This window comes from Pungitius pungitius, chromosome 15 (genome assembly GCF_949316345.1).
Source record: "Pungitius pungitius chromosome 15, fPunPun2.1, whole genome shotgun sequence".
Taxonomy (NCBI): Eukaryota; Metazoa; Chordata; class Actinopteri; order Perciformes; family Gasterosteidae; genus Pungitius; species Pungitius pungitius.
This window is the reverse complement of record NC_084914.1, coordinates 3,918,853-3,942,199: the sequence shown is the minus strand read 5'-3', so window position 1 is coordinate 3,942,199 and position 23,347 is coordinate 3,918,853. Positions and strand designations below refer to the sequence as shown.

At 50.7% G+C, this 23,347-nt stretch overlaps 2 protein-coding genes across 2 annotated transcripts; one reads left to right on the top strand and one right to left on the bottom strand.

Annotated features, from left to right (window-relative positions):
- Positions 1-684: 684 nt before the first annotated feature.
- Positions 685-9,631, top strand: abhd3 (abhydrolase domain containing 3, phospholipase). Its single transcript, XM_037459091.2, has 9 exons — positions 685-1,079; positions 1,677-1,840; positions 3,436-3,618; positions 4,435-4,480; positions 5,905-6,017; positions 6,365-6,538; positions 7,473-7,521; positions 7,618-7,783; positions 7,865-9,631. Exons 1-9 carry the CDS (start codon positions 918-920, stop codon positions 8,047-8,049), a joined length of 1,242 nt encoding a protein of 413 aa, XP_037314988.1. The 5' UTR covers positions 685-917; the 3' UTR covers positions 8,050-9,631.
- A 3,794-nt stretch (positions 9,632-13,425) lies between these two features.
- greb1l (GREB1 like retinoic acid receptor coactivator) lies at positions 13,426-23,187 on the bottom strand (the record flags this gene model as incomplete). Its single annotated transcript, XM_062557846.1, has 26 exons — positions 13,426-13,905; positions 14,054-14,192; positions 14,648-14,848; positions 14,938-15,079; positions 15,190-15,408; positions 15,585-15,747; positions 15,885-16,089; positions 16,223-16,384; positions 16,498-16,637; positions 16,767-16,913; positions 17,023-17,125; positions 17,251-17,807; positions 17,947-18,179; positions 18,271-18,386; positions 18,556-18,898; positions 19,052-19,185; positions 19,475-19,664; positions 19,994-20,174; positions 20,314-20,511; positions 20,657-20,791; positions 20,927-21,055; positions 21,162-21,461; positions 21,562-21,747; positions 22,115-22,252; positions 22,716-22,850; positions 22,947-23,187. Coding segments are annotated over 26 exons (5,001 nt in total), but the record flags the coding sequence as incomplete, so codon positions are not given.
- Between the last annotated feature and the right edge of the window lie 160 nt (positions 23,188-23,347).

The window sequence follows — 23,347 nt, the reverse complement described above, 5'->3', positions numbered from 1 at the left end:
CAGATAGGTACATTTAATTTGATAATACCAAGTCACGTTCATGGTATGGACTACCTTTGAAATCCGACTTACAGTGGACATTCAGTAGATTATCCCGCTGTGGGCTAGATTAGCCCATGGTGGAAGTAATACACAGCAAGTTACCAGGTAAAATGCACCATATTAGCCCAACGTGAACAACATTTTTCCAAGGCCTTAAACATAGACCTTAACTCTCCGGACCCGATATTAAGTGATAACAACAAAGGTGTTGCTTTAAAAGGCTATCTATCTATCATCTCATGTTGTAATGGTGCATGCAGTATGAACAAAAGTGTACTCAGTTAATTCAATTACCCCTAACTAATTGCCATACAGGGAACCTTCAGATGTTGAGCCCCCATGAGAGTCTGCAGCCCCTGGGAGGGGCCCTTTCCACACGGTGCCTTTGGTCGTTAAGCAACTGCCACTTCACCAAATCCCTGTTCATTTTTTTTCTTTTAAAAAGCTTTTTCAATATCATCCAGTCCTTCTTTGCGCGTATGCATTTCATTGTTTGTTTGTTTTTGGAGGGGGGGTCGTGCGTTCACCATCACTGTCCACCGGGAGGCACTCAAGGCAAGATGTCCAGAAAGCCTCCCGCAGAAGCTGCAAGCGCGCGCATGGTGCGCTGTCCCTCCCCCGCCGGCAGGGGGCGACAAACCGCCTGACTCTCTTAGAGGCGGCTGCACGCCGCACACCCCGCCGGCCACAGAGCGCCACCGCTCGCTGATGCACATGTTTATATAAACCCAACCACCTCTGGTCCCCTTGACTTGTCTCCTTCACGGCGGGCTCGCAGCCACACGCACGCCGCCGACTTCCCACAGAGCGAGACCGGGCCGGCTGTCCTCTCCGCGCGGGGGAAAAAGGGGAAGAAAACCCCCGGGGACCTTGCGATGATCTCGCTGGACTTTAATTTCAACATTTGGACGAGGGATCTGTCACATTATCTGGAAAACCAAGTGAAAGTCGGGCTGTTCGGATCGGGAGTGGGTCTGTCTCTGGTGCTGGGCTTTAGCGCAGCGTACACCTGCTACTACCTGCTCTCCGTAGCGAAGGTAAGTCACGGTCATTCACGCGTGACGACCCCGGAAACCGGCCGCTTGCAGCCACATCGCCTTGTATGTGCATTTTGGGCTGTTCGCGTTAGAGCATCATCCGCGTCGTTGTCATCATCCGCATCGTCGTCGTCCACATCATCAGCGATGATGTCACGCGACCGGCGCATCGATAAGAGGCTCCGTGCAGGCACATGACATAAGACGAGACCAGATGAGACACATGTGTTCAAGAAAAGTGAAATGCAGCATATTTAGCGGTGCCCGGTGCACTTATGTAACAAAACAAAAAAAATGCATGCACGCGACAATGAGCAAGCTTGAGGTGACGTAACGGTCAGTGGCGTCATTTATTCGGGTAGAAGGCTGTAACTCACATTCACTCATAGTGAATACAAACGGAATCCGTTTATTGGCTTTAATGGTGGGAATGGAATGAGAAAAGAACAAACCTTAAGTTCATTATTTATTTATTTGACAAATATATGACAATATTACAACAATTGATGTGCCTTCATGTTAAATACCCTCACTCAAATGACCCCCCCCCCCCCCCCGTGGTGAAAAAAAATAAAATAACTTTGACCACTTTTGCAGAAGCCGCAGCTCATCTCTGGGGGTAAGAAGTTCTACCACTTCCTGAAGGAGCAATGCCCGGTGGTGTCCGAGACCTACTACCCCACCTTCTGGTGCTGGGAGAGCCGCATCCAGACCCTGCTGAGGCCCTTCGTCACCGCCAAACCCGGGGTCGTCTACCGAAAGTCAGTCCTCCCCACAGACCCTTCCCCTGGTTACACTGTGCATGTGAACTCTTCAGTAAAGGAGATGTGTATGTGTGCAGCGTGCTGGAAAGCTGCAGCACACACACACACACAGGTCATCTTGTGTTCTTGTGTTCCATTACGTGACATTACATCTCATTCAGCTGACGCTTCTATCCAAAGCGACTTACGGTACCAGAGGGAATGACCGCAGTGAAAATCTCTGGTCACTGAGAACATGCCGATGTGCGTTTCTTGAATCTTTCTGACGAAACGGGAACGGATCCCAGACTTGTTCTCAGCCGAGGGCTCAGAAGGCAGAAAGAATTCTTTTGTGCCACGACGCCTTCTTGGGCCGCCCCGCTCGCTCCGTGATACCGTTCCCTTTGTTGGAGATTAATTGCCACTGCATTCTTTGCCCCCCGCACAGAAAGGAGATTACAATTAATTAAGAGAGACTCATTTTCCGTTATTTTAGTTTATTACTTGATTAGTCATACATGCTCACATACTTTCTTGAATGTATTTACATTGTGTGTGTGTGTTTATATTGTACAGTAATTGCACACGTATTCAGCCCGATGTTATAAAAATAGAAAATTAAAATAGTTTGCCTTTAATGCAGGAACCTTAAAATACAGGCTTTTAAAAAAACAACCAGATATGTAATATATATGTAATAAAAAATGTAAACACTACTTTTTCAAATTTGGACACTGCGTCATTTAGAAGTTGACACATTCGATCATGATTATCAAGCTCTGAAATCCTCGGTTGAATCGTCAGTGCCATGTTTGTCCGTCCCCAATTACATTCACGCTGCCTCGGATTTTTACACTCTCCACAGTCAAGGAGACAAAAATTCCCATGATGCATCTGTGTCGGCTGTCTGTTATCAAACGGTGTAACGTTCACTCAAGTTATCATCACATTTCCTGCGGGGACAACAGGACGTCCCATCCCTGAATGAAGTGTGAAAACTGTCCCGATTTGTCCTCGCCCCCCCCGGGGGGAACTCGTCCACTCGTCTCATCGCCCGAGTCAGCGCCCGCTCCCTCCTCTCGTCTCGTGCGCCGGCCCCACGCTGATGTTTAAAGTCCGGCCTGAGATGCATATTTCATGGGAGTTCTGTAATTTCATGCGGATGTCCTCACTGCCGGCCGGCCCGGCAAAGTTGGCCCACTGCCTGCTTTGTGCGTGTTGGGAGTGTGTGTGTGTGTGTGTGTGTGAGAGAGTGTGTGTGCATGCGTGGAGTGCAGGTTCTTTTTTAAAATGCACCACCACCGGAGATTGAATGACCTCATCGGCCCAGCTGGGCTTGTATAACCCAGATATCGGTTGACCGTAAGCACCCACTGGTGCAGTGCCCTCCTCCTCGTCCTAACGTGCTGCTAGACGCAAGGCGAGCGTTCCACTCACGTATCCACCTCCCCTTACGGCGGTGCTTGTGATGGATGCCAGGAAGTAGTCACTTTAGCCCCAAAGCCGAACAGCAGCTCATCCATCGCCCTGAAGGGTTCTCAGGAGTGTTTGCATGTGCGTTTGAGCGGATACGTGGGGGGCCGATATTCAGACACTCTCGCCCGTCTCTGCAGTGAGCTTATTAAGGGAGCGGATGGAGGACAGATCTCCCTGGATTGGTTCGACAACGACGACAGCGTCTCTCACCCCGACCCTGCCGCGAGGCCCACGGTCCTCCTGCTGCCCGGTCTGACCGGCACCAGCCGGGAGTCCTACATCCTGCACATGGTCCAGCAGAGCCGGGATCTGGGCTATAGGTGGGTGGTCTCGGCGTGGCGCCCCCCCCCGAACACGCATTAAGGACACTAAATCACACAAAATGAGACACGCTCTGGGCCCTTCCGCTGCCATTTAGAGTGGATACTTAGTACAGGTTTGAACAGAACACCTCAGCTAACCCTAACCCGGTTATAAGGATTCAAAGACTTGAGTAACTTTTATGTAATGCATGCGTCAAGGGGCTCGGGGGGGTTATTTCAGGTGAAGTGCACAAACAAAGTGGGCAGCTAAGCCCTGCGTCATGTTTTTTGTTTTTTTTGTGAAATCGCCAAACGTAGCAGAAGCTCGAACAGTTGAGGAGGGAGGCAGTCCCCCCCCACTCCCCCCCCCCCCCCCCCACACCTCCCTCCTCCCAGCAGACTCTTTCCCTGCACTCGCTCTTTCACCCAGACTCAGGAGGGAATGGCAAACTCAGCCTGGCCGCCCTCCCCCTTCTACCCGGTCTGTGGAGCTTAATGAATCACAGCTTATCCTGGTACAAGCTTTGCAGCTTAGCCCAGGCTAGCTTCTGAGTTTATAGTGCAGTGTGTGTTTGAGCGCGTACGCCAACACACACGCACATACACACACATGTACACATACACACACATCCCAGTCCCCTAGCCCTACACCCCATCCAGCCCCGCCCTGCTGCTGAGTAACACCGACCGAATTCTGGGATGCTGGTGCCTTTTTCTGGACAGGGTTAGTGTAAGTTAGTTCAGACATAATGCCCTTCCCACAGCTGTGTCCTCCTGCACAATAATTAAGTCAACTGTGAATATGTGCTTGAATACGTGCTTTGTGTGTTTCAGATGCGCGGTGTTCAACAACAGAGGGGTGTCCGGTGAAACACTGCTGGTAGGAATTATTATCACATCTCTTCCCTCGCCCCCCCCCCCTTCGAAGACGGCCATAGAGAGACAGGCAGGTGCAGGGGAACAAAAGGGGACCGTTGAGGACAGTTGGTTTTCCCTCCTTTAGTCAAGGGGGGGGGACAGCTTCCCAGCAGAATTCTGACACCTGAGTTCATCCGTCCTCTTGGTATCTCTGGTATCACAAAGCGGGCCTGTGTCTTATGTCAGAGGCAGTTTGTGGGCGACTGTTTCGCTCTGATCCAATCGCACCATCCCTGCCGCACAGACACCTCATTCATGGCATGGATGGGTTTTCTTTTGTTACAGGCTTGGATTCCCCCACAATCGAGCTAATGTCCCTCTTAGTGTTTTTTCTGAATCTGAATCAGTGGCTCATCTGTGACCCGCTGTTGTCTCATCGGCAACCAGACAAAAGGGTCACTAAAGCACAGTGGCTTGTGTCAGATTAGAAAAAAAACTTTAAAAGTTTAAACTCTATAACCTCGGCCGTGTACCAAGGAGGGGCGGTACTCATTTCATTTGGGAATTGTACTTTTCTATGCAGATGATGTAGCATTTGTACGCTCCTGTGAGTGCTTTCTCTGTGTCCAATTAGTGTGAATTCCATTCCTTGTTAAAATAGGCCAGGGCTTTGGTTTAGACTTGCTGTGTGATAGATGGCCCCTGCCTCAAAAGACTTTGAGTGCTACTGCCCTATTTCCAGACCTTGTAAAAAAGCTGTAAAATGACATTACTCTTTACTGTCTAACAGTATTATGCTTTGCTGCATAAATACTTCCCCAAACTATTATTAGTATATTTAGTAAGTTTAGTTTTTTCACTATAGAGTTCAAACCTTGTGAAAGGAACCTTAAGAGAGTAGTATATAAATAGGGATTTACTTTTCCTGTGAATCTGCTTGAAAAAAGACATTAAAACCCTTTGGAAACGAGAGGACCCCATTGGGGCCCAAACAAGTCAGAACCAGGTCAGAACCAGTACCATAATATTGATTGATAAATTGATTGTTACACATTATAGCACTTACAGGGGTTCCCCTTTACCCCCACGACAAAGTCGTTCCAGAGTTATTACACTTTTACACTTTTACACCAAAAAGGTCTCCAATGCGTCAAAAGGATCCTGAGATATTGGACTTGTTGTTCACCCCTGTGTCCAAACACCATAAAATGGTTCATCTCTATTAAAGCCTGATGAGATTTATTCATTTGACTGAATTATTTTTTCTTTAAATTCAACAAATAAGGTCCAAATGCATAGTGCGACAAGTTGATGCAATATTCAGACGAGTCCTCATCAATTCCTTTTACGTGCTTTTCGTGCCGAGTCCCCACTGAAAAAAAACACCACATCCGCACCGGGACGCCAGCCAGGCATTGACTGCGTTTGTCTTCCGGTTCCACCCAGACCCCGAGGACGTACTGCGCCGCCAACACGGAGGATCTGGAGACCGTTATTGAGCACATCCAGAGGACCAATGAAGCGGCTCCAATCATGGCCGCTGGGGTGTCCATGGGCGGGTAAGGAAGCCACTCACTGCCAGCTGACTGGAGATCATGTACTCCTCAGTGCAACTGCTCAGCGCGTCTCATTTCGGTCTTTCTGATTGGTTTGGGCAAAAGAGGTCAAAACGCTTGTCGATCTCCCATCTCTCAACCATCAATCTTTTTTATATACAAATGCAGCCTCACCTGGGCCTATAGTAAGTGGATTATAATGGTCTCAGTCATTCAGAATAACAAGCCACCAAGTTGTCACTGCCCTAATCGCACGAAGTGAAAGACTGGTCAGAAATGGAACAAGTTTCGGCCCTGTTTGTTTTTTACCAATCCGTCCCTCCGTGTCGCCCTCTCTCTCCGAAATTCAGGATGATGCTGGTCAACTACCTGGGGCGCAAGGGCCGGAAGACGTGTCTGAAAGGGGTCATAGTCTTCTCAGCGGGCTGGGATGTGTTTGAGTGCACCGCTTCACTGGAAAAACCCCTGGACCGCTTCCTCTTCAACTCCTACCTCACCAGCTGCCTACAAGCCTCCGTGCACAGGTCAGACGGGGGGACCGCAGTGGGGGTCAACGCGGGGTCAAGACTGTTGCTAACTCGCCGTTGGGGATTAGGGGGCAATTGTTGCAGGAGCTTGAATAACTGCGTATAACAAATGTGTGACAATAGACCTTTTTCACAATAACCGTAAATGCGTAATCAATGTGGAAGCGTCAACACATTAGGAGAAAATGGATCTGAGGCTCTCTTCACGACTTCGCTCACAGATTTACCTACAATTACATTGCAATAGACTGAATGCTAAAGTTTGGTCCTTCAACCCGCCGGATTGCCTGAATCCATTTTTCGGCGATCATGACCATCAACAGGGAAGGAATGAAACGATGTGGCTGCTTTTGGCAATAGCAAGGACAGCCGCTTCAATAACTCTTGCTCGTTGCTCGCGCCATTTGTTTAACCTTTCTTTACCCTGAGCAGGCAGGAAAAAGATTACCACCACAAAATTTCCGGTAACAAATGCGGAAGTTGTGTGAAAGGTCTATGCAAGTTGTTTCACATTTTAAATGTGTGCAGCTGGTGATCATACTATATTTTAAAAGCCTTTAGAAAACCTGCACTTCGTTCAATCTGTCCATTAACGGAAAGGTTCACTCAGAAAAAGATCTTGTTGCGATTTCAACGTAGTTCCACTTGCTCACAACGAGGTCTGCGGATTACAACCTTCATACATAGCACCATTGGTGAGAAAATAATGTTTGTTTTTGTTTATTTCCGGTGAGCCGTCCTTTTGGCATTGGCGTGCTATAAATGCAAAGTAATGCTTTTGTAGGACAACTTTGCAAGCTGAGCTTGATTGTTGTCACGTTATGCTGTGACAACCTCGTCAGCATTTTCAGGGGACGTTGTCAGCTGCAAATCATTTCCAGCTGCAAATCAAGAGATTTTTAACTTTTTAATTTTTAATCCCCCCCTGCAGACACAGACCGGTGCTGGAAAAGTGTTACGACATCGATCATATCATGAAGGTCGGGATGATTTTGACTGATATTTGGCCATAAGTTGTATATCTAATTAAAGGAAGTAGCCCAAATTAAATGAATTCACTTGATCCCCCGCCACAGGCAAAGACCATTCGAGAGTTTGATGAGAGGTTCACCTCCATAATGTTTGGCTATCCGACCAATGATGACTACTACCACGATGCCAGTCCTGTCCACAAGCTGAAGTCTGTGCAGGTGCCAATGCTGTGTCTGAACGCCGCTGATGACGTCTTCTCCCCGTCTCACGGTGAGTCCCGGCGACCTTCACTTGAACACACCAGTCCACGCGGATGAAAGCAGGACCTGAGTCCCGTGTTTCCTCATGCAGCCATTCCAGTGGAGGCGGTGAAGCAGAACCCCCACCTGGCCATGCTCATTACCTGTCACGGCGGCCATATTGGTTTCCTGGAGGGCCTGTGGCCCCGGCAGAGCACGTACATGGACCGGGTCTACCGGCAGTTTACGAAGGCGGTCTTCGAGCAAGGCGGCGGACTCCAAGACCTCTCCCGATGAGAGGGCCAAGGGTTCCGCTTGCCTTTCCTCCTTCGTTTCTTTAATCTCTTCTTTCCTTTCTGATATTTACAATTCCTCCTTGTATCTCTGCCTTCCTTCGCCCATTCCTTTGACGTTTCTACCCTTTCACCAAACGAGCCCTTCGTTCCGTCTCATTCCACCCTCCCTTCAGTCCTTCCTGCTCCACCTAATCCCCGTTCCACTTCCTTCCTTCCTTCCATTGACTCTCTTTCTTTCTCTGCTCTCCGTCCTTCCGTTGATTTCTTTCTCCTGCCACGGGCAAAACATAAAGCGCCCCTAACAAATCCTATCATTTTCTCCAGGAGCTAACACAACTGTACTGTACATGAAGATCCGATCGTCTTTGTCAATGAGCCTTCTGTACATCCATCAGTAGGATTCTAGCCCTCAGGGATTTTCTTTATTGGCTCACGCATCCTGCGAAGACTTATTTTTTCAATCCTACTCCTTTTGAGTAGTGGTTTGAGGTTTTAAAGCTAAATGCTATTTCATGCTATTTCCGTAGTTCAAGAAATGTAGTTAAAAACGCTAATCTGCATTGTGAGAAGAGTCCAAACTACAAGTAGTAATAATAATAATAAGCGTAGAACAAAGAGTGGGGGGGGGGGGGTGGTCAGCCATCCAAAAGCAACACCATTTGTTTTTACCCTCAGAGCCAAGCTAGCTATTTCCCCACAGCTTAGCTTAGCTAACCGGCTGCCTTATTTTTCACATACTGTACCGACCTGAGAGTGGAATCTTTATAGCGATTCACAAAATGTTGATTTTTTATTTTTCTTCTCCCCCTTCAACCTCCTGCATGCACTTTTTAATTTTCTCACACACTACCCTTAACGCACACCAAATAGCTCTCAAACGTATGATGATAAGGAGGATAAGGAGGAAAATTAATTAACGACAAGGAATGTGAAATTGCACTATTTCCGTTGATTTTACCACTCAAATCCCTCAAAGCGAGGCACGTCATTTCCGCCCCCCCCCACCTCCCCCGAGGCCTGAACACAGTGGAACGATTCCAACGAGGTTTCCTCATGAAGGCGCTGTGCAGGACAGTCCAAGGGTCTGCACGCCGTTCACGTTGTGTGATGTGGAGGAAGGAACCCACGCCGTCTCAAGATGCACAGTCCATAGGAACCGGGTGCTCAAGTTGTTTTTGGCCAACAATGATCAAGGGTCCGAGTGTGAGTTGGCATCGACGAAAACGAATCGGATTTGACGGGCGGGCCGGACTCTCGGTGACGCTCTGACTTCTGACCTGTCCCTGTGGCGAGTAGCATGCGTCTCATCCGCCTCATCGCGTCCCCCCACCCCGAACCCGTAGCATCACTTCTGTAGCACAAAAAGGACACGCTTGTCTGTCTTTACGTTGGATGCTGCAATTCATTTTGCACATTAGATGAAAAAAAAGAAGAAAAAAAAAAAAAAAAAGATCTCGCATCTTCAACCTGTGCAGCAGTAAGATTTTAAATTGACAAAAGAAATGTCTGTAGTACAGTTCTCAGTATGTGCACATTATCACTATGAGTGTAATATGCTGTATTTAATAAATTATTAAACAGAATCTACGTCCATTTGTCTGCTGTCTCAAGTGATTCCGCTTTTAATGCTTTTTCACATACATATTGCGTATATCGTATATGTTGCTTGTCCTCGTGTCAGCGCTTCTCTTTCAACTGTTTTCTTTCTCCTTGCTTACTTTATTTTTATTATTTCTCCTGACAACATGGCGGGAAGATCCACCAGTGACCTCAAGGCCTTTGACAGTCTACCACCTGAGCTGGCTTACTGCGTGACCCTGCGTGACCCTGCGGGGTCACACTCCCTCGGCCTCTCACGTGCACGTACAGTATATGGGTTTTGCTCAATGGAATCGACTCACTGCGCAGCCATGGGCTTAGCGGCTGATTGGATATGCACACCTCCGCCCCCCCCCCCCCCCCTCCCCTCAAGCCTGAGAGTAATTAGAGCCAAAAGGGATGAGTGATTTACTGGTGTTTACCATCAATGTAAATTGATATTATGACACAGAAATCCCTCTTTTTTAGATGTACTTAAATGCATCAACTCATATTTAGATTCACCAATCAATAAATGTTCTTCATCTGTACTTTTCACAGCGTCGGTGTTAGCAAGTACAGTTTAATAATAATTACTTTATTGCCCGAGGACTCAGTAATTGAGAGAAATCTCAGAATCATCGAGAGACGTTATCTCTGAGGATTTGTTTAAATGTCGGTCAAAGGAATTCATCAAACACTTCAATCCAGCAAGCAAGCTGTGTGCCACATGTTACAGCATCATTGAGAGAAGCCAAAGAAAGCCCATCGTTACATGTTTGAGGGTTTAAGTCGTTAAAAAGTAATTACACATTGACCTTTTTCATGCAATTCACAAATGAATCACTTTGCGACGTCTAAAATCTCCCGGGCTTCCTACACGCGCCATCGCTCTTCTCTTCTCTACACACGGATTATGAGGTGCAAGCATTAAAAAAATAAAAAATAAATCATGCCAGCACCTCTTTTCTTGCCCTCTCTTTGTCTTCCTGCAGCTGGCTGAAAATAGCCTCGTGTTATATCACACGGGGGTTGAGGGTTGACGGAGAGTGCGCACTAATATGACTTATTCCAGGAGCTGGAATGTTGCTGCTCCTGTACCCTCACACTGATGTGAGAGTGAAGAGAGAATCCATTAAGAAGAATCCATTATTTCCGGTCTGGTAAGGAGAGGGTTGTGGTGTAACTCTCATTACATTTTTACTTTCGGTGGTGATTTTCACTGCAGTGTAAAGATCCGAAAAGTGCTTTTAAGTAACCATGCCGTAAATATAAAAAAAACTCTATTACTTATTATCAGTCTATACAGGTGTTACCAATGGAGGCCCCACCGTGCTGCTGAATACATTCAAGTAATTACATTTTTTACATCCTTCTTTCTTCAATCATAGGCTACGTTCACAGAGTAAAAAGTTGCATACATAACAATGTATACTGAAATCATCAAAGCTCAAGGTTCAAAGAAAGGGCCCCTCAACAGCATGGGGTCACTCCTGCGAGCGTTGGATTAAATCTTTATTACTCCGCTGCGTGTATCAAATATTAATCATTTTAATTCTACTTTTCAATAAGACATAAGCTCTGCAGAAATACATCCTGTGGGCAGGTGTTTCTTTGTTTGTTTTGCAGGATGTGGTTTGTCAGCCTCACGAGCCGCACCTGTCTGGTGATGAAATGATAAGACATGGAGTCCCAAAAAGATGATGCTGCTGCAGCAGCACAACCTAGTGGCAAAGGGCACGGTCACTCAGACCTCATAGATGTGGCAAACAGATGTGAATGTGGTTGCGAAAGTCTACATTCTCCTTATTTAAGGTACGTTTATGCAGAGAAAAATAGTCAATTTTTTTTTCTCCCTATGGCTGCACTATTCCATCAAATTGAAGGACTTTTGGATCATTTTATATCCATTTCGCAAACATCCCAGTAGACAATCCCTATTTCAGTCATTCAAATTCAAAATAAAAATCTCTGAAATGTCTATTTTTGGTCCTTGTGGTGTCACAGCCGAAAACATACAAGTGTAAAACAAAAACAAAAAACACAAAAATGATTTTAGAAGTCATTTTATTCCATTTATACATTTTCAACAACAATAGCGTGGCTCTAATATCATACGTTGACAATCTGCAACCACAACGGTTAAACATGAGGTAGATCGCTCGGACACCAAGGCTTCCACCGGGCCGCACATGGCTATCAAACACATTTCGGTGAAGATTGTGAGAGCAAGTTGCATATTAAGAGTTAAATTATTAACAAGAAAGACACATTCCATTGACCATTGGAGTTTAAGTTAAAGTTTGGATCACAAGTCCTGTTTTTGGACACATTTTAGGGCACGTTTAATAATGGGAAGGTTCCTGCTGGTAACTTGTATAGTGCAAGTTCACATTTCCTACCCCCCTTCCTCCAGTGACATTCATTGGTGCAGATCCCCCCCCCCCCCCCCCCCCTCGGATGGGTTCAAGGAGGACACCCGCCCTCGGTTTAGACGAGCTCAGCATTCAATCAAATAATGACACTTCGTTATGATTATCAGTCCAAAATGCTTGTCGAATAAATAAGAATCCCTATCGGACCTAATTTTTATTTTCAATAAAAACACAAGAACAGGAAGGGATACGCACACGTGGTTAAGGACTCGTCTAGGTAGATTCCTCTTGTCTTTGCAACATCACATAAAATTAAGAAAGACGTCATGACCAAAATATACTGGCAAAAGTTACACACGACTAAAAAAATACATCAGCAACCCTCAGTGGTGAAGGGGACGATATAATATATTATTAATGTAAACAAAGCTTTAAACAGTACAGTAGTCCGAAATCTAATTATGTCAGTTTGCTTCACTCAGACAAACAACATTTCATCGTCTCACAGTTAAATGGTTTCTCATTGGTCGAAAAAAAAAAAAATCAGAGACTTAAAAAAAAGGCATATTCTTTGGACAACCCTGTGCAGGAACATATAAAAACATTCTACTTTCAAGTATGCGAAACGATCCCAACGCCCGCTTTCGGGCAGCGCGGAACCCTTTCTCGGATTTCCCTATTGTTTTGTTGGGTGGAAAATACATGGCAGATTATGGGTGAATGGTACCCGAGACCATTGATGTACAGCCTCAGAACATTGTAACAGGAGGTGACATCACAGTAGTCGGTAGCGGGATATTTGGCAGTGGCACATGGCACATGGCGGCATCTACTGCTGCCATGTGATTACGCTTGAAAGAGAAGTCAGTAAATGCCTCGATGCAAAACATTCACAACGTAGCAGTAAACTATTTACTCTCCAATGTTGCTCCGTCCGTCTGATTGGCATTTAACATTTACAGCGCTTTAAGAGTAAAAACCATGGGGCGAGTCAGAAAGTGTGTTTTGGACCAAACACTTGCTTCGTAGTTGTGTATTCGGGCCTGAATTCTTGAAGGGAAACAACAACTTGTACTTTCCGTTAAGTTGCGAAGAAAATCTTTGGATAGATGTGTCAGTCAACACGGGACTAAAACCCCATTCAGAAGGATTATCGATACACTTTTTTTCTTTTTTTAGGCACAAAACCGAAGTCCATTCGAGGTCTAGATGATTGAGAAATCGACCTCTGTGTTTACGTCTCTTCAATGCAGTGAGCGGACTTTCACAGTCAAGAGGCTGCGTGGAGTTAGAGAGGCAGAGCAGGTGAGCCCCCGGGGGACCAGGATGTGGAGCAGGAGCGGGCCGGGGGGACGTCTTTGGTGCGACGCGAATCAAAAGTACACAGTGAACGAGAAAAAAAAAAAAAAAAAAAAAGAAGACTCTCCTCGGACCTCCCAATGACACCCTGAGATAAGCACGCATGTCCAGAATGGGACATACAGTACATCCGTATGTACAAATACAATCTTCAAAAGTCCCCTTTTTTTCCCCCAGGGGAACGCGAGGTCAAGCGGAGACGAGAAAAATAGTCCAAACCCCCCCCTCCTCCGTTGCCCCCGGCACCGCGCCTCCTCAGCGTTTGTGGCACTTCAGATGAAAGGAAAGACCCGTAAGGGGGGCCCCCCGTGCCCACCTGTGGCTCATGCCCTCCGGTCCCCCGAAGCTCCCCCCCCTCGCGCCCCCCGGGGGGGGGGGGTTTCAGACGTGGCGTCCGGTCAGAAAGTAGAGGGGCCGGTCCTCGCTGCAGTTGGCCGTCTGGAACTCGTCCCGCAGGCGGAACTGCCACTCGTCCTCCAGCTCCAGTCGGACGATGGTCTGGCGCAGGGAATTTCGGTCCTGGCTGATCACGCAGAGCGTGGCGCCTGTGGACACATGAAAAAAAAATGAAAAAAACCCAGAATAAACAACCAGAGCGGGTCACCAACGCGAAGAGAAGTAGATGACTTAACAAAAAGAGACAACAACAATAAACCCCCCCTTTCTCCCCCATGAGCACACCGCAAGCGTCACCTTTGAGGAAGCGGAATTTCTTGAGGAGTCCCGAGATGACGAAGGAGTCGCAGAGGTAAAGCAGCAGGCCGCTGAACAGCAGGCCCTGGTGGTTCAGGTTGGTGGAGTGTGGGCGAGAGTTGATGTAGCACACAGATATCTGGGTACGAAAAAAGGTGCCACACGTTCCGTAAATCCCAACAAAGGAAACCCCAAAAGCTGTCCACTTCGATTCGGAGGCGTCTTTTGATTCGCGTCACCATTTATTTTGCACCGCTAAGAGAAAAGCCCGAGAAGTAATGTCTGTACAGGGATGTGAAGGATGAAAGCGGTGCACAATAAATGCAGCCTACGGTGGAAATGTGCATCGTTGGCATCGCGTGTTTGCACATGCGAAGGTGGGTCAGATTGTTCCCTCCCAAACAGATGGGGAAATCATTCAAAGAATTGCAACGCATTCAGCAGCTTTAAAGTTTTTTTGTCATAGTTGCGATTAGAAGTTCCCCCTGAAGCAGTAATACAACTCAGCAACCAAATGGCGTTTCGCCACAGACAGGATTCGAGCTGAGGAGCGTCGTCCTCCTCGGGAGGGGGGGGGGGGGGGGGGGCTCTCACCTCCGGGCTGATGTTGAGGTAGCTGTCGATGGACAGAACCGGGTTGTTCCTGTTCTGGACGGCCTTCGGGAAGAGTCTGTGGCTGCAGCTCTGCAGGAACCTTTCGAGCAAGAACTGGGCCGGCGCGTCCAGGAGGGTCTGCTCGCTGTCCGGGGCGCAGACATACTGCGGCGGGCTGATCGCGGTGGGGTTTTCCATCTCCTGTGTAGGGGGGGGGGGGGGGGGGGCAAGGTTAGATGGTGGTTTTAACACAAATAAGCTCACTAAAGACGGATTGCAACAGCGCGTACCACGAGTTTGGGTTTGACCAGGAAGTCTTTGTTTCCGCCGACCGGAATGTGTTTCTTCATGAAGCTGAAGTGGTTGAAGCGGCACAGCAGCAGCCCGCTGCTGTTCACCCTCAGATTGAAGTCCACCTCCTCGCAGCTGTACCTGCACGCGGGGCCCGAAAAAGAAAAATTCAGGGCCCTGCTCGACTCGACTCGACGCGATCCACCCTCCCTCCCTCCCTCCCTCCTTCCCTCCCTCCCTGACTGACTCACCGGTTGAGGTCGTAATGCACGTTCTGCGTCAGGTCCACGTTGAGCATGACAAAGTCGTGGAGGTGACACCGGCTGAAGGGGGCCCCGCCCGGGGCCTTGCGAGCCAAGCTGCTGCTCCAGCGCCGCGTGCCGCACATGGCGTACAGGGAGATCTTCGGCGCGCTTTCCATTTGCTGCAGGACCGCCTTCAGCGACACGTTGGTTCCGTCCGAGGTCTCACTGAGAGGGAGGAAGGAGGACAGAGGACACATTAGGTTTTTTTTGGTGTTGGGGGGGGGGGGGGGAGGGGACATGGTTTTATAGTTACGTACCTTCTCCGTACATTCCTTTGGGGCCTTGAAATATCTTAAAATAGACATTTCCTACCAAGATAATAGGGGTAAAACCACGACTACCTGCTGTCGGTCGGCTGGTGGGTGTTCCACAGCACGCACGAGTCGTCCATCATCACGATGAAAGGCCAAACATCTTGCCTCCGCACACCTTGCTCCTCCAGGCGGTTTCTTTCCAGCTCCAGGTTATGATACGACAGCTCTTTTATCATGAAGCGGGCGGCACCTTCAGCAGACGGGAGCACGTGTGTCACCAACAGTGGCCCTTCGGCTGAAGCAGTCTCTGGTTTATCCAAGTAGTGCTAAAAGTATCTTTTTAAGGTGAGATGAGGTGAGATTAAGATTAAGACGTCAGCTGCTCACCGACTCCCGTGTTGTTGAACACCGCCGGCAGGACGAGCAAGATGTGGTTGGGCCAGTACTTCCTGTAGAGGGGCATCTCGAACTGCTTGACCACCAGGATGTGCAGATGACTGGCGCCCTCCATCGCGTGGTAAATGTTGAGCAGGCCGTGCTCCTGGCGCCCCGTGGTCGGGGTGAAGATGGGACTCTTCAGCAGATCGGGGTCCTGGGGGCGACCACAGAGAGAAGACGTTTGGATTAGAAACCAGAAAGCGGTAAGGTTGGGTAACGGGGTTGATCTGGGAGGCCTCCCACCATCAATATATAGAAAAACTCCCCCATGTGCACGGTCAACCAACCTTGGTGGAGACCAGAGGCAGGCGCATGCTCTCCAGGTGGCTGCCCTGCTGACTGAAGACAAAGTGCTGCTCCTTGGCTTTGGGAATGACGAACTGCAGCTGGACCTCCTCCCCCAGCATGGACGAGCAGAAGGTGAACGCGTGGAACGTGCACTCCGACAGCTACCACGCACAGATGCACGGTGGGTGGGGTTAAGCACGAGCGCGCGAGGGTAAAGAAGCACAGAGAATGCACAAAACAGAATGCACAAAACAGGGGGCACTGGGGCACTCACCTGTGAGGCGGGGCCTGCTTCGCAGTAGTGGTGACATTGTTCACAGTGGTGAAAGGCATTGTGGGCGGCAAACCTGCTCAGGCGTATGGACTTGGTGACTCGCTTGGCTGGCGTTTGGCTGTCGCTTTCTTGCTTAAAATCTGCAGATGAGGAGAAAAAAAAAAAACGTGTTCGCGAGTCGACATATTGGGAATAAAACCAACGTCCTTGTTTTTCCAATGAGAGATTAAACGAAGAATTAAGGGACTCGTTTGCGTATCTCTGCTAACCTGTTAAGATCTTTGGCCTCCTGTCGGTGTAGACAGGGCTGGCCTTCTTGAACTTGGGGTCGCGGGGGTAGGGGTCAAAGGGCAGCTTCCGCACCTCCTCAATGTCAGGCAGCTGGGTTTTTACGAGAGCTGCGACCTCGGATGTTTCTGGAGGTGAAAAGAGCATGGAAAGATCTGAATGAAACAAAAAAAAAAAAAAAACACCAACTCCTCGATTAGCGCATTGTTATATCCGAGGGGTTTTAATGATCTTCACCTTCTTCCTCCTCCTCCTCATCATACACATCGACTTCCAACAGCCTGATGAGCATTCGAAACAGGATGCGCAGAAACTGCAGATAGGCTCCGGTTTTTCCCACCTAATTAAGGTCAAAAACAACCCTCCTCGTCACGTTACACTGACACTAGTGAAACAACACCGTGCTTATCTGCTGCTCTGGGGGCGGGGTGGGTGGGGGTGGGTGGGGGGGGGGGGGGGCGGTACCTGCGGGGGTCCACTGAGCAGCAGGCGTCGCGGGTGTGGCCCGGCTGGCGCTTCGTAGTCGGCGTGGTGCTGCCGGGCGACGGTCCACTCGCGGTAGTAGGCGCTCTGCTCCGGGCCCCGCAGGCTGTGGGCGACGAGGGGCCTCAGCGGGCTGCTCCAGGCCACGTCGGCGTGGGGCAGCAGGGAGAAGGAGCTCAGCTGGCTCCCCGACTCCCCCGCCAGCAGGCTGTACGCCGCCCGCGACATGATGACCGTCCGCGGGGACACCCGGGCGGCCTTGGGCTGGCGGGCGCAATGCGTGGACTGGCTGGGCCTCTGCGTGGTGGAGGAGGACGACGGGGAGGAGGAGGAGGAGCTGGAGTAGAGCGAGGGAGGCGCGTTGGGCGCCTTCGAGGGGTCGGAGGAGAACCGGCCCTCGAGGGAGTCGCACTCCTGCTTGAAGCCCTGCGACGACGCGGGCGGCGCGCCGGCGTCGGAGGGGGGGCCGGTGGAGGTGGAGGGCCGCTGGAAGGAGTCGGCGTTGTCCGACGAACTGACGCCGTTCTCCGCCAGGGAGCCTGAGCGCAGAGGGGGAGACAGACGGTTAGGAGACAGGCGGTTAGGAGACAGGCGGTTAGGAGACGGCGGCGGGGGGGGGGGGGGACGACTCCGCACGCCGACGCGTCGTCTAGCGGACTGCGGGGGGGGGGAACCCACCGGAGTTTCGGGTCGCAGCGCTGCCGTTGCTCTGAGGCCTCTCCAGCTCGTCGCCGTCGTTCAGGCCGGCGGGGGCCTTCTCCCCGTCCGACTCCCGGGGGGCCATGGCCGTCTTGGGTTCCTGGACGGCGCTCATGGACACGTGGGTGCAGGCCAGACCCACCTCCTGCTCCAGCGCCGTGCGGGTCAGGTAGCTGGAGTCTATCAGACGCAGGTCGCTGTATTTCAGAGACCTGGAGGAGTAAAAGATGGTCTAGATATGGCCAAAGGAAAAAGGTTCTGCAGTTTCAAAGACTGACTATCGCGTTTTTAAGGGTGTTTTACCTGGGGAAGGTTTCTCCGAGGGGGTCCTTCCCTGTAAGGATGACGATGCAGGGCAGCCCTTCCAGATCCTCATAGGTGTGTGGCACCCAGTCTTCATTCTCACAGCCTCTCCACGCCTAAAGCAAAACACACAACAACAGGAAAAAAACAAGATGTTTCTGTTTAGATATGAAGGCCGAGAGTTCATGTTGGGTAGAAACACACTAAATGCCACATTCTAAGCAAGCAGTACACAAGTGCCTTATGTAAAAAGTGAATAGGAATAGAAGTCAAAAAAATCCTCGCCTTGAGGCGCATGGTGAAGTTCTTCTGTAGGTTGATCTCGGTGGCCGGGCTTCCCAGCAGCACCGCGAAGCACAGCTGGAGCCCTAGTTTGTCCCTCACGTCCTCGAGGCGCTCCCGGGCCAGCATGGCCAGCTGCAGCGAGGGGACCCGCACCAGCAGCATGTGGCCCCGGCCCTGGGAGCCCTCCCGGCTCGGCGCGTTGATCAGGTCCTCCACCATGGCCAGGGTCTCCGGGGTTATGTGGTCTCTCAGGGACGGGGAGGAGGTCAAGGCCATCATGGCCTCGGTGTACTGCTGAATCAGCAGGTAGCTCCGGATCACCATGCTGTGAAGGTGCGGATGTCTGGGACACAGATGCACAAGTCTGAGCTGGGTCGCCGACGGCGACGTCTTTTCACAACAACATCTAAATCTACATCTAAAGCGTGCTGCGAGACCCGAAAAAAAGACCCGATAATCTTTGTTAATGGCGACTCGGGGATTACGCCGCACTGACCTCTCCAGCAAGGTGTGGACCATCTTCTCGAAGGCGTCGTCACAGCGCAGGATGGGGCTGGCCACGCCCCACTGCAGGGAGCTGCTGTAGTCCCTCAGGCCAAAGTAGACCAACTCGTTGGGGGGCTGCTCCCCCTGCCGGAAGACAGTCAGCGTGGTCAGAACACGTCATGCTCTCATACGAGTCAATGCGTCGAGCGCTCGACTGTACAAGTTATCTCTTCCAGCGCAGCTCGGTGTAAGAGCACCTTCGGGCCACTAGGTGGAGCAGCTAAACCACAACTGTTCCAAACTGGCCTCTGCCTGCCTGCCATGACTCGTTTAAATCTTTCACAGGAAGCAACAGCAGATCTTTTTAGTAGCGACGTGCTGCGTAGCTTCTCTCCCCCCCCCGCAGCGTTTGGGCCGCTGAGACAAAACTCACCAGGCTTTCGCCGGAGGGCCAGTGGACCTCGTTGTGGATGCTGATGCGGGACTGGTGGGTCTGCAGCGTGTACGGGAAGCAGCTGACCTGCAGGACCAGGAGGTTCATGGCGTCGAGGACTTCCTGGCAGTTGACCACGCGGTCGGCCAAACCCTGCAGCTCGCCGTGGCACACGGAGCCCGACAGAGCGCTGGGAGGGGAGGGGGGGGGGGGGGTCAAAGGTCATAAAGCTGTGAGGGATGTTGTCATTTCATTCAATTCAAGTTGGGTGCAGACACCAACTCGATCAGCGGCGCGGTGCGTGAAGGATTTTCGCATGTGGCGCGCTAACTGCCCAGTGTGTTGAAGGTCACGCACCAAGAAAACAGGAAGGAATCTATTTTGGTTTCGGCAGTAGTTCACTTGGAATCAGGTATTGGCTCAATTAAAAACTGCAACAACACAAACTATATATCCACAGCCATAACACCCCATCACACACCCTCACATCACCGACAGCGCGGAGCGGGGTCGTCTCACCTTGTGAGGTCGACGTGCGAGTTGTCGTGGATGAGGACGAACAGGGTGTAGGGGTTCTGCTTCACCTTCCTCATGAAGGCCTCCATCTTGGCGTGAACGTCCCCGTCCAGACGCACCACGTACCTGTCCGACCTCTGGTGGGCCGAGCAGACGTCCTCCACGCCCAGGTCGACGAGGACTCCTGAGCCGGAAAAAAAAACGACGATACATTTCTGCTTCTCCGTGGCGAAACCGGAGAATCGCCAGCTCCACCCGCGGTTCCCCAGCTTTCAGTTCAGCTTGATATCGGGGTGGCGGAATCTCTCGCCACGGACACGAACCTGATTGGCGGATGCGCTGCGCCGTCTGGTGCACCAGAATGTGAGACGGCGGGACCAGCACGAGGAAGTCCACTTTGCAGAAACGCCCCAGGTCCAGGTTCTGGGTCCCCGAGTCGGCGATGGAGCAGACTTGAGAGAGCAGGCTCCGGGCCACGCTCAGCTGGGTGGGGTAGATCTGGAAGAACTTTCCCAAAAGCTCTATTACAAGAAAAACAAAAGAGAAAGTGTGTGTGTGTGTGTGTGTGTGTGTGTGTGCGCATCGATTACAACCAGTAAAACAGACGTTTTAAATGTAGAGAAAACAATGCTGTTTTAAAGTAATGTTTGGGAGGCGCAGTCTAACCTCTGTCTGACGGCGGTGACATGCTGGCGGCCTCCTGGGAGTGGATGTGCTCCGTGACGTCGCTCTGGAAGGGCTGGACGACCTGTCCCTTCCACCTGCGCTGGTATCGCACCAGCTGCTTGTCCAGATTGTCCCCTGGAGAAGAGCAACCAGCCCGCAAAAACGTCATGCGTAGGAACTCTCCGATGTTCTTTGTGATTGCCACCAACGAGTAGGGTGGGGGGGGGGGGGGGGTGGGGGGTGGGGTCGCGTTGTCACGTTGCAACTCACCCAGCGACGTGGTCTTGAAGTGAGACGCCAAGATGCTGACTTTGCCCGTGATGAGCTCGTAGCTGATCTCCTTCAGGAACTCGTTGGTCGTCAGCATGCCTTCGGCCAAGGCCCGCGCCTGATATTTTCCTGTGTCCAACACACAAGGTTTAGATCGGATCCTCAGGAAAGCGCGAGATGAAGGAGCCGCGGGGGGGGGGGGGGGGGGGGTTCGGGGGGGGGCAGAAACACTCACCCAGCACCAGCACGCAGAACTCGTTGCCGCTGCTTTTCGAGGCGCATATGACGACCACGTAGGTCGGCGGGCACTTCTGCGGCTGAGGACCCTCGCTCAGCGACCGGAGCGACTCCGAGATGCCCTCCCCCAGGGAGTTGTGGGTGACCACCACCTGCACGCTGCCCCCCGACACGCTGGCCTCCAGCCGGGCCAGCCAGGGCAGCTGGGACGGGGAGATGGCCGGACCCCGGGGGCAGCACAGCATGGCCTTCAGGACGATCTGCTCCAGCTCCTCCCTCAGAGGGATCTGCACCGAGCCTGCGGGACAAACCCACTCCGTTAAAAAAAAAAAAGGACAAACCCCCCCCCCCCCCCCCCCCCCCCACACACACACTCCTCACGGTGTCCCTGTGCTCACCTAAGCGAGCGAGGTACTGCAAAGTGAGCAGCGTCATGGTCTCCACACAGAGGAGCTGGCTGCCGCTGAGGCCCAACGTCTCCAGGGCTTTCTCCGTCAGCTGGCTGCTCTTGTAGCAGCTGACCAGCAGGGGGCTCACCACTATGTCGCCGACGTTGCCGTAGAAATAAGGTAGAGTCCCATGCCCTGCGAAGAGAGGAGAGACATAGGGGGCTCCTTGAAAATACGTTTCATAAAAATAATACAACTACAAGCAGCAGCTGGTGGCAAACTAATGAAGAAAAAAAAATCGTATTTAAAACAAAATGTGGGGTGGGTAAATCTCCCTGAGAACACTTTAAAGCTCGTTTCAATGGATAAGAGGACGCTGTAACAGGTGGAATCACACTGTGTCATTATGAGGGAGGAAAGGGAAACTTTTAGTACATTTCTGAACATTCCTCCTGATAATCCATAACTGATAAACATCGTTTGCGTCGTGCCCCCCCCGTCAGGACATTTAACATTTTAAGTGCCCGAGGAGGAGCGGATCACTGAAATGAGGCCCTGGTACCGATGAGGATGACGGGGCGAACTCCCGAGGAGGCCAGCAGGTTGTCGGGGACGATGACCGTCTCTCCAGCGGTGAGCGGTAGCGGCTGGATGACTCCTGCTGCTGGTGGCTGAGGAGGGGACACTCCTAAAACAGGACCTTGAAGGAAATAACAGAATAACTGGGGTTAAACATGTTAAGTTAAGATTGAACATATAGTAGTGTTTTAAAGGGAACACGGCGTCGTTTGTTGGCTGTTGCGCTGCCACACAAATGCTTTAAACCACAGAAATGAAAAATCAAGATAGAGAATTATTTGAAAAATTAAAAAAAATCCAATTACATGATGTGGCAGAAATATTCCTCAATCATTTGAACCATTAGTGCAACAAACTCTCCAGCTCCATCTACATGGAGATACTGGGTGATTCAACCCCAACAACAAGAGAACGCCATCCCCCGACCCAGAGGACGGAGAAGGAGGGGGGTTATAAGCTCCTGCATAAAAAGCACTTCTGCACGCACATGCACACACGGTAAATTGAGAAAAAAAGTCACACAAGAGGGTCAATTCTCCGGCTGATTCTGCCCATTCAGCCACGTCGGGCTCAGGGAAACTGACCGGGAGAGCAGGCTGCGGGCCGGAGGGCTGGAACGGGGACGGCCGCCGCCGCCGGGACGGGCAGCAACGAGTTGGGGTGCCAGCTCCGGTGGCGCTTCTTCGGGGGACCCGAGTGCATGGCAGAGGATCCAGAACCTTTAGCAAAGACAGAGAACCACAAAAAAAGAGGTAAGAAACAACGTGGAACGTATCGCACGTGATGAAACACAGGAGAAAAGAAAAAGGACTCACCGGGACTGTCTCCCAGGTCAGCAGCGCGATACGCGTGAGCCTGCGGCCCCAGTGAGACCTGGGAGGGGCTCAGTAAGGGGGGGCGCACATCGACACTCAGGCAACCGGACGGCCCGTTCACCCTCAGAGCTGTGGGGACTGGACGGGTCAACGTCCGAGAGTCAAGACATGACTTTAGTTCTTCATGTATACATTCAATTAATGTGAAAAAACCCCCCAAAAAACTCAAAGTAGCAGTAGTAAAGAGGATTCATCCTAACTGGTATTTAGTATAGCTGAGCATTACGTAAAAAACGAGTCTGTCCTATCAGTGTATTATCGATTCACTGGACATTTAGAGACCTCATACTCACTGTGTTTACAATACTCCCAATCATTGATTGGTGTGTGTGGCCTTTGCT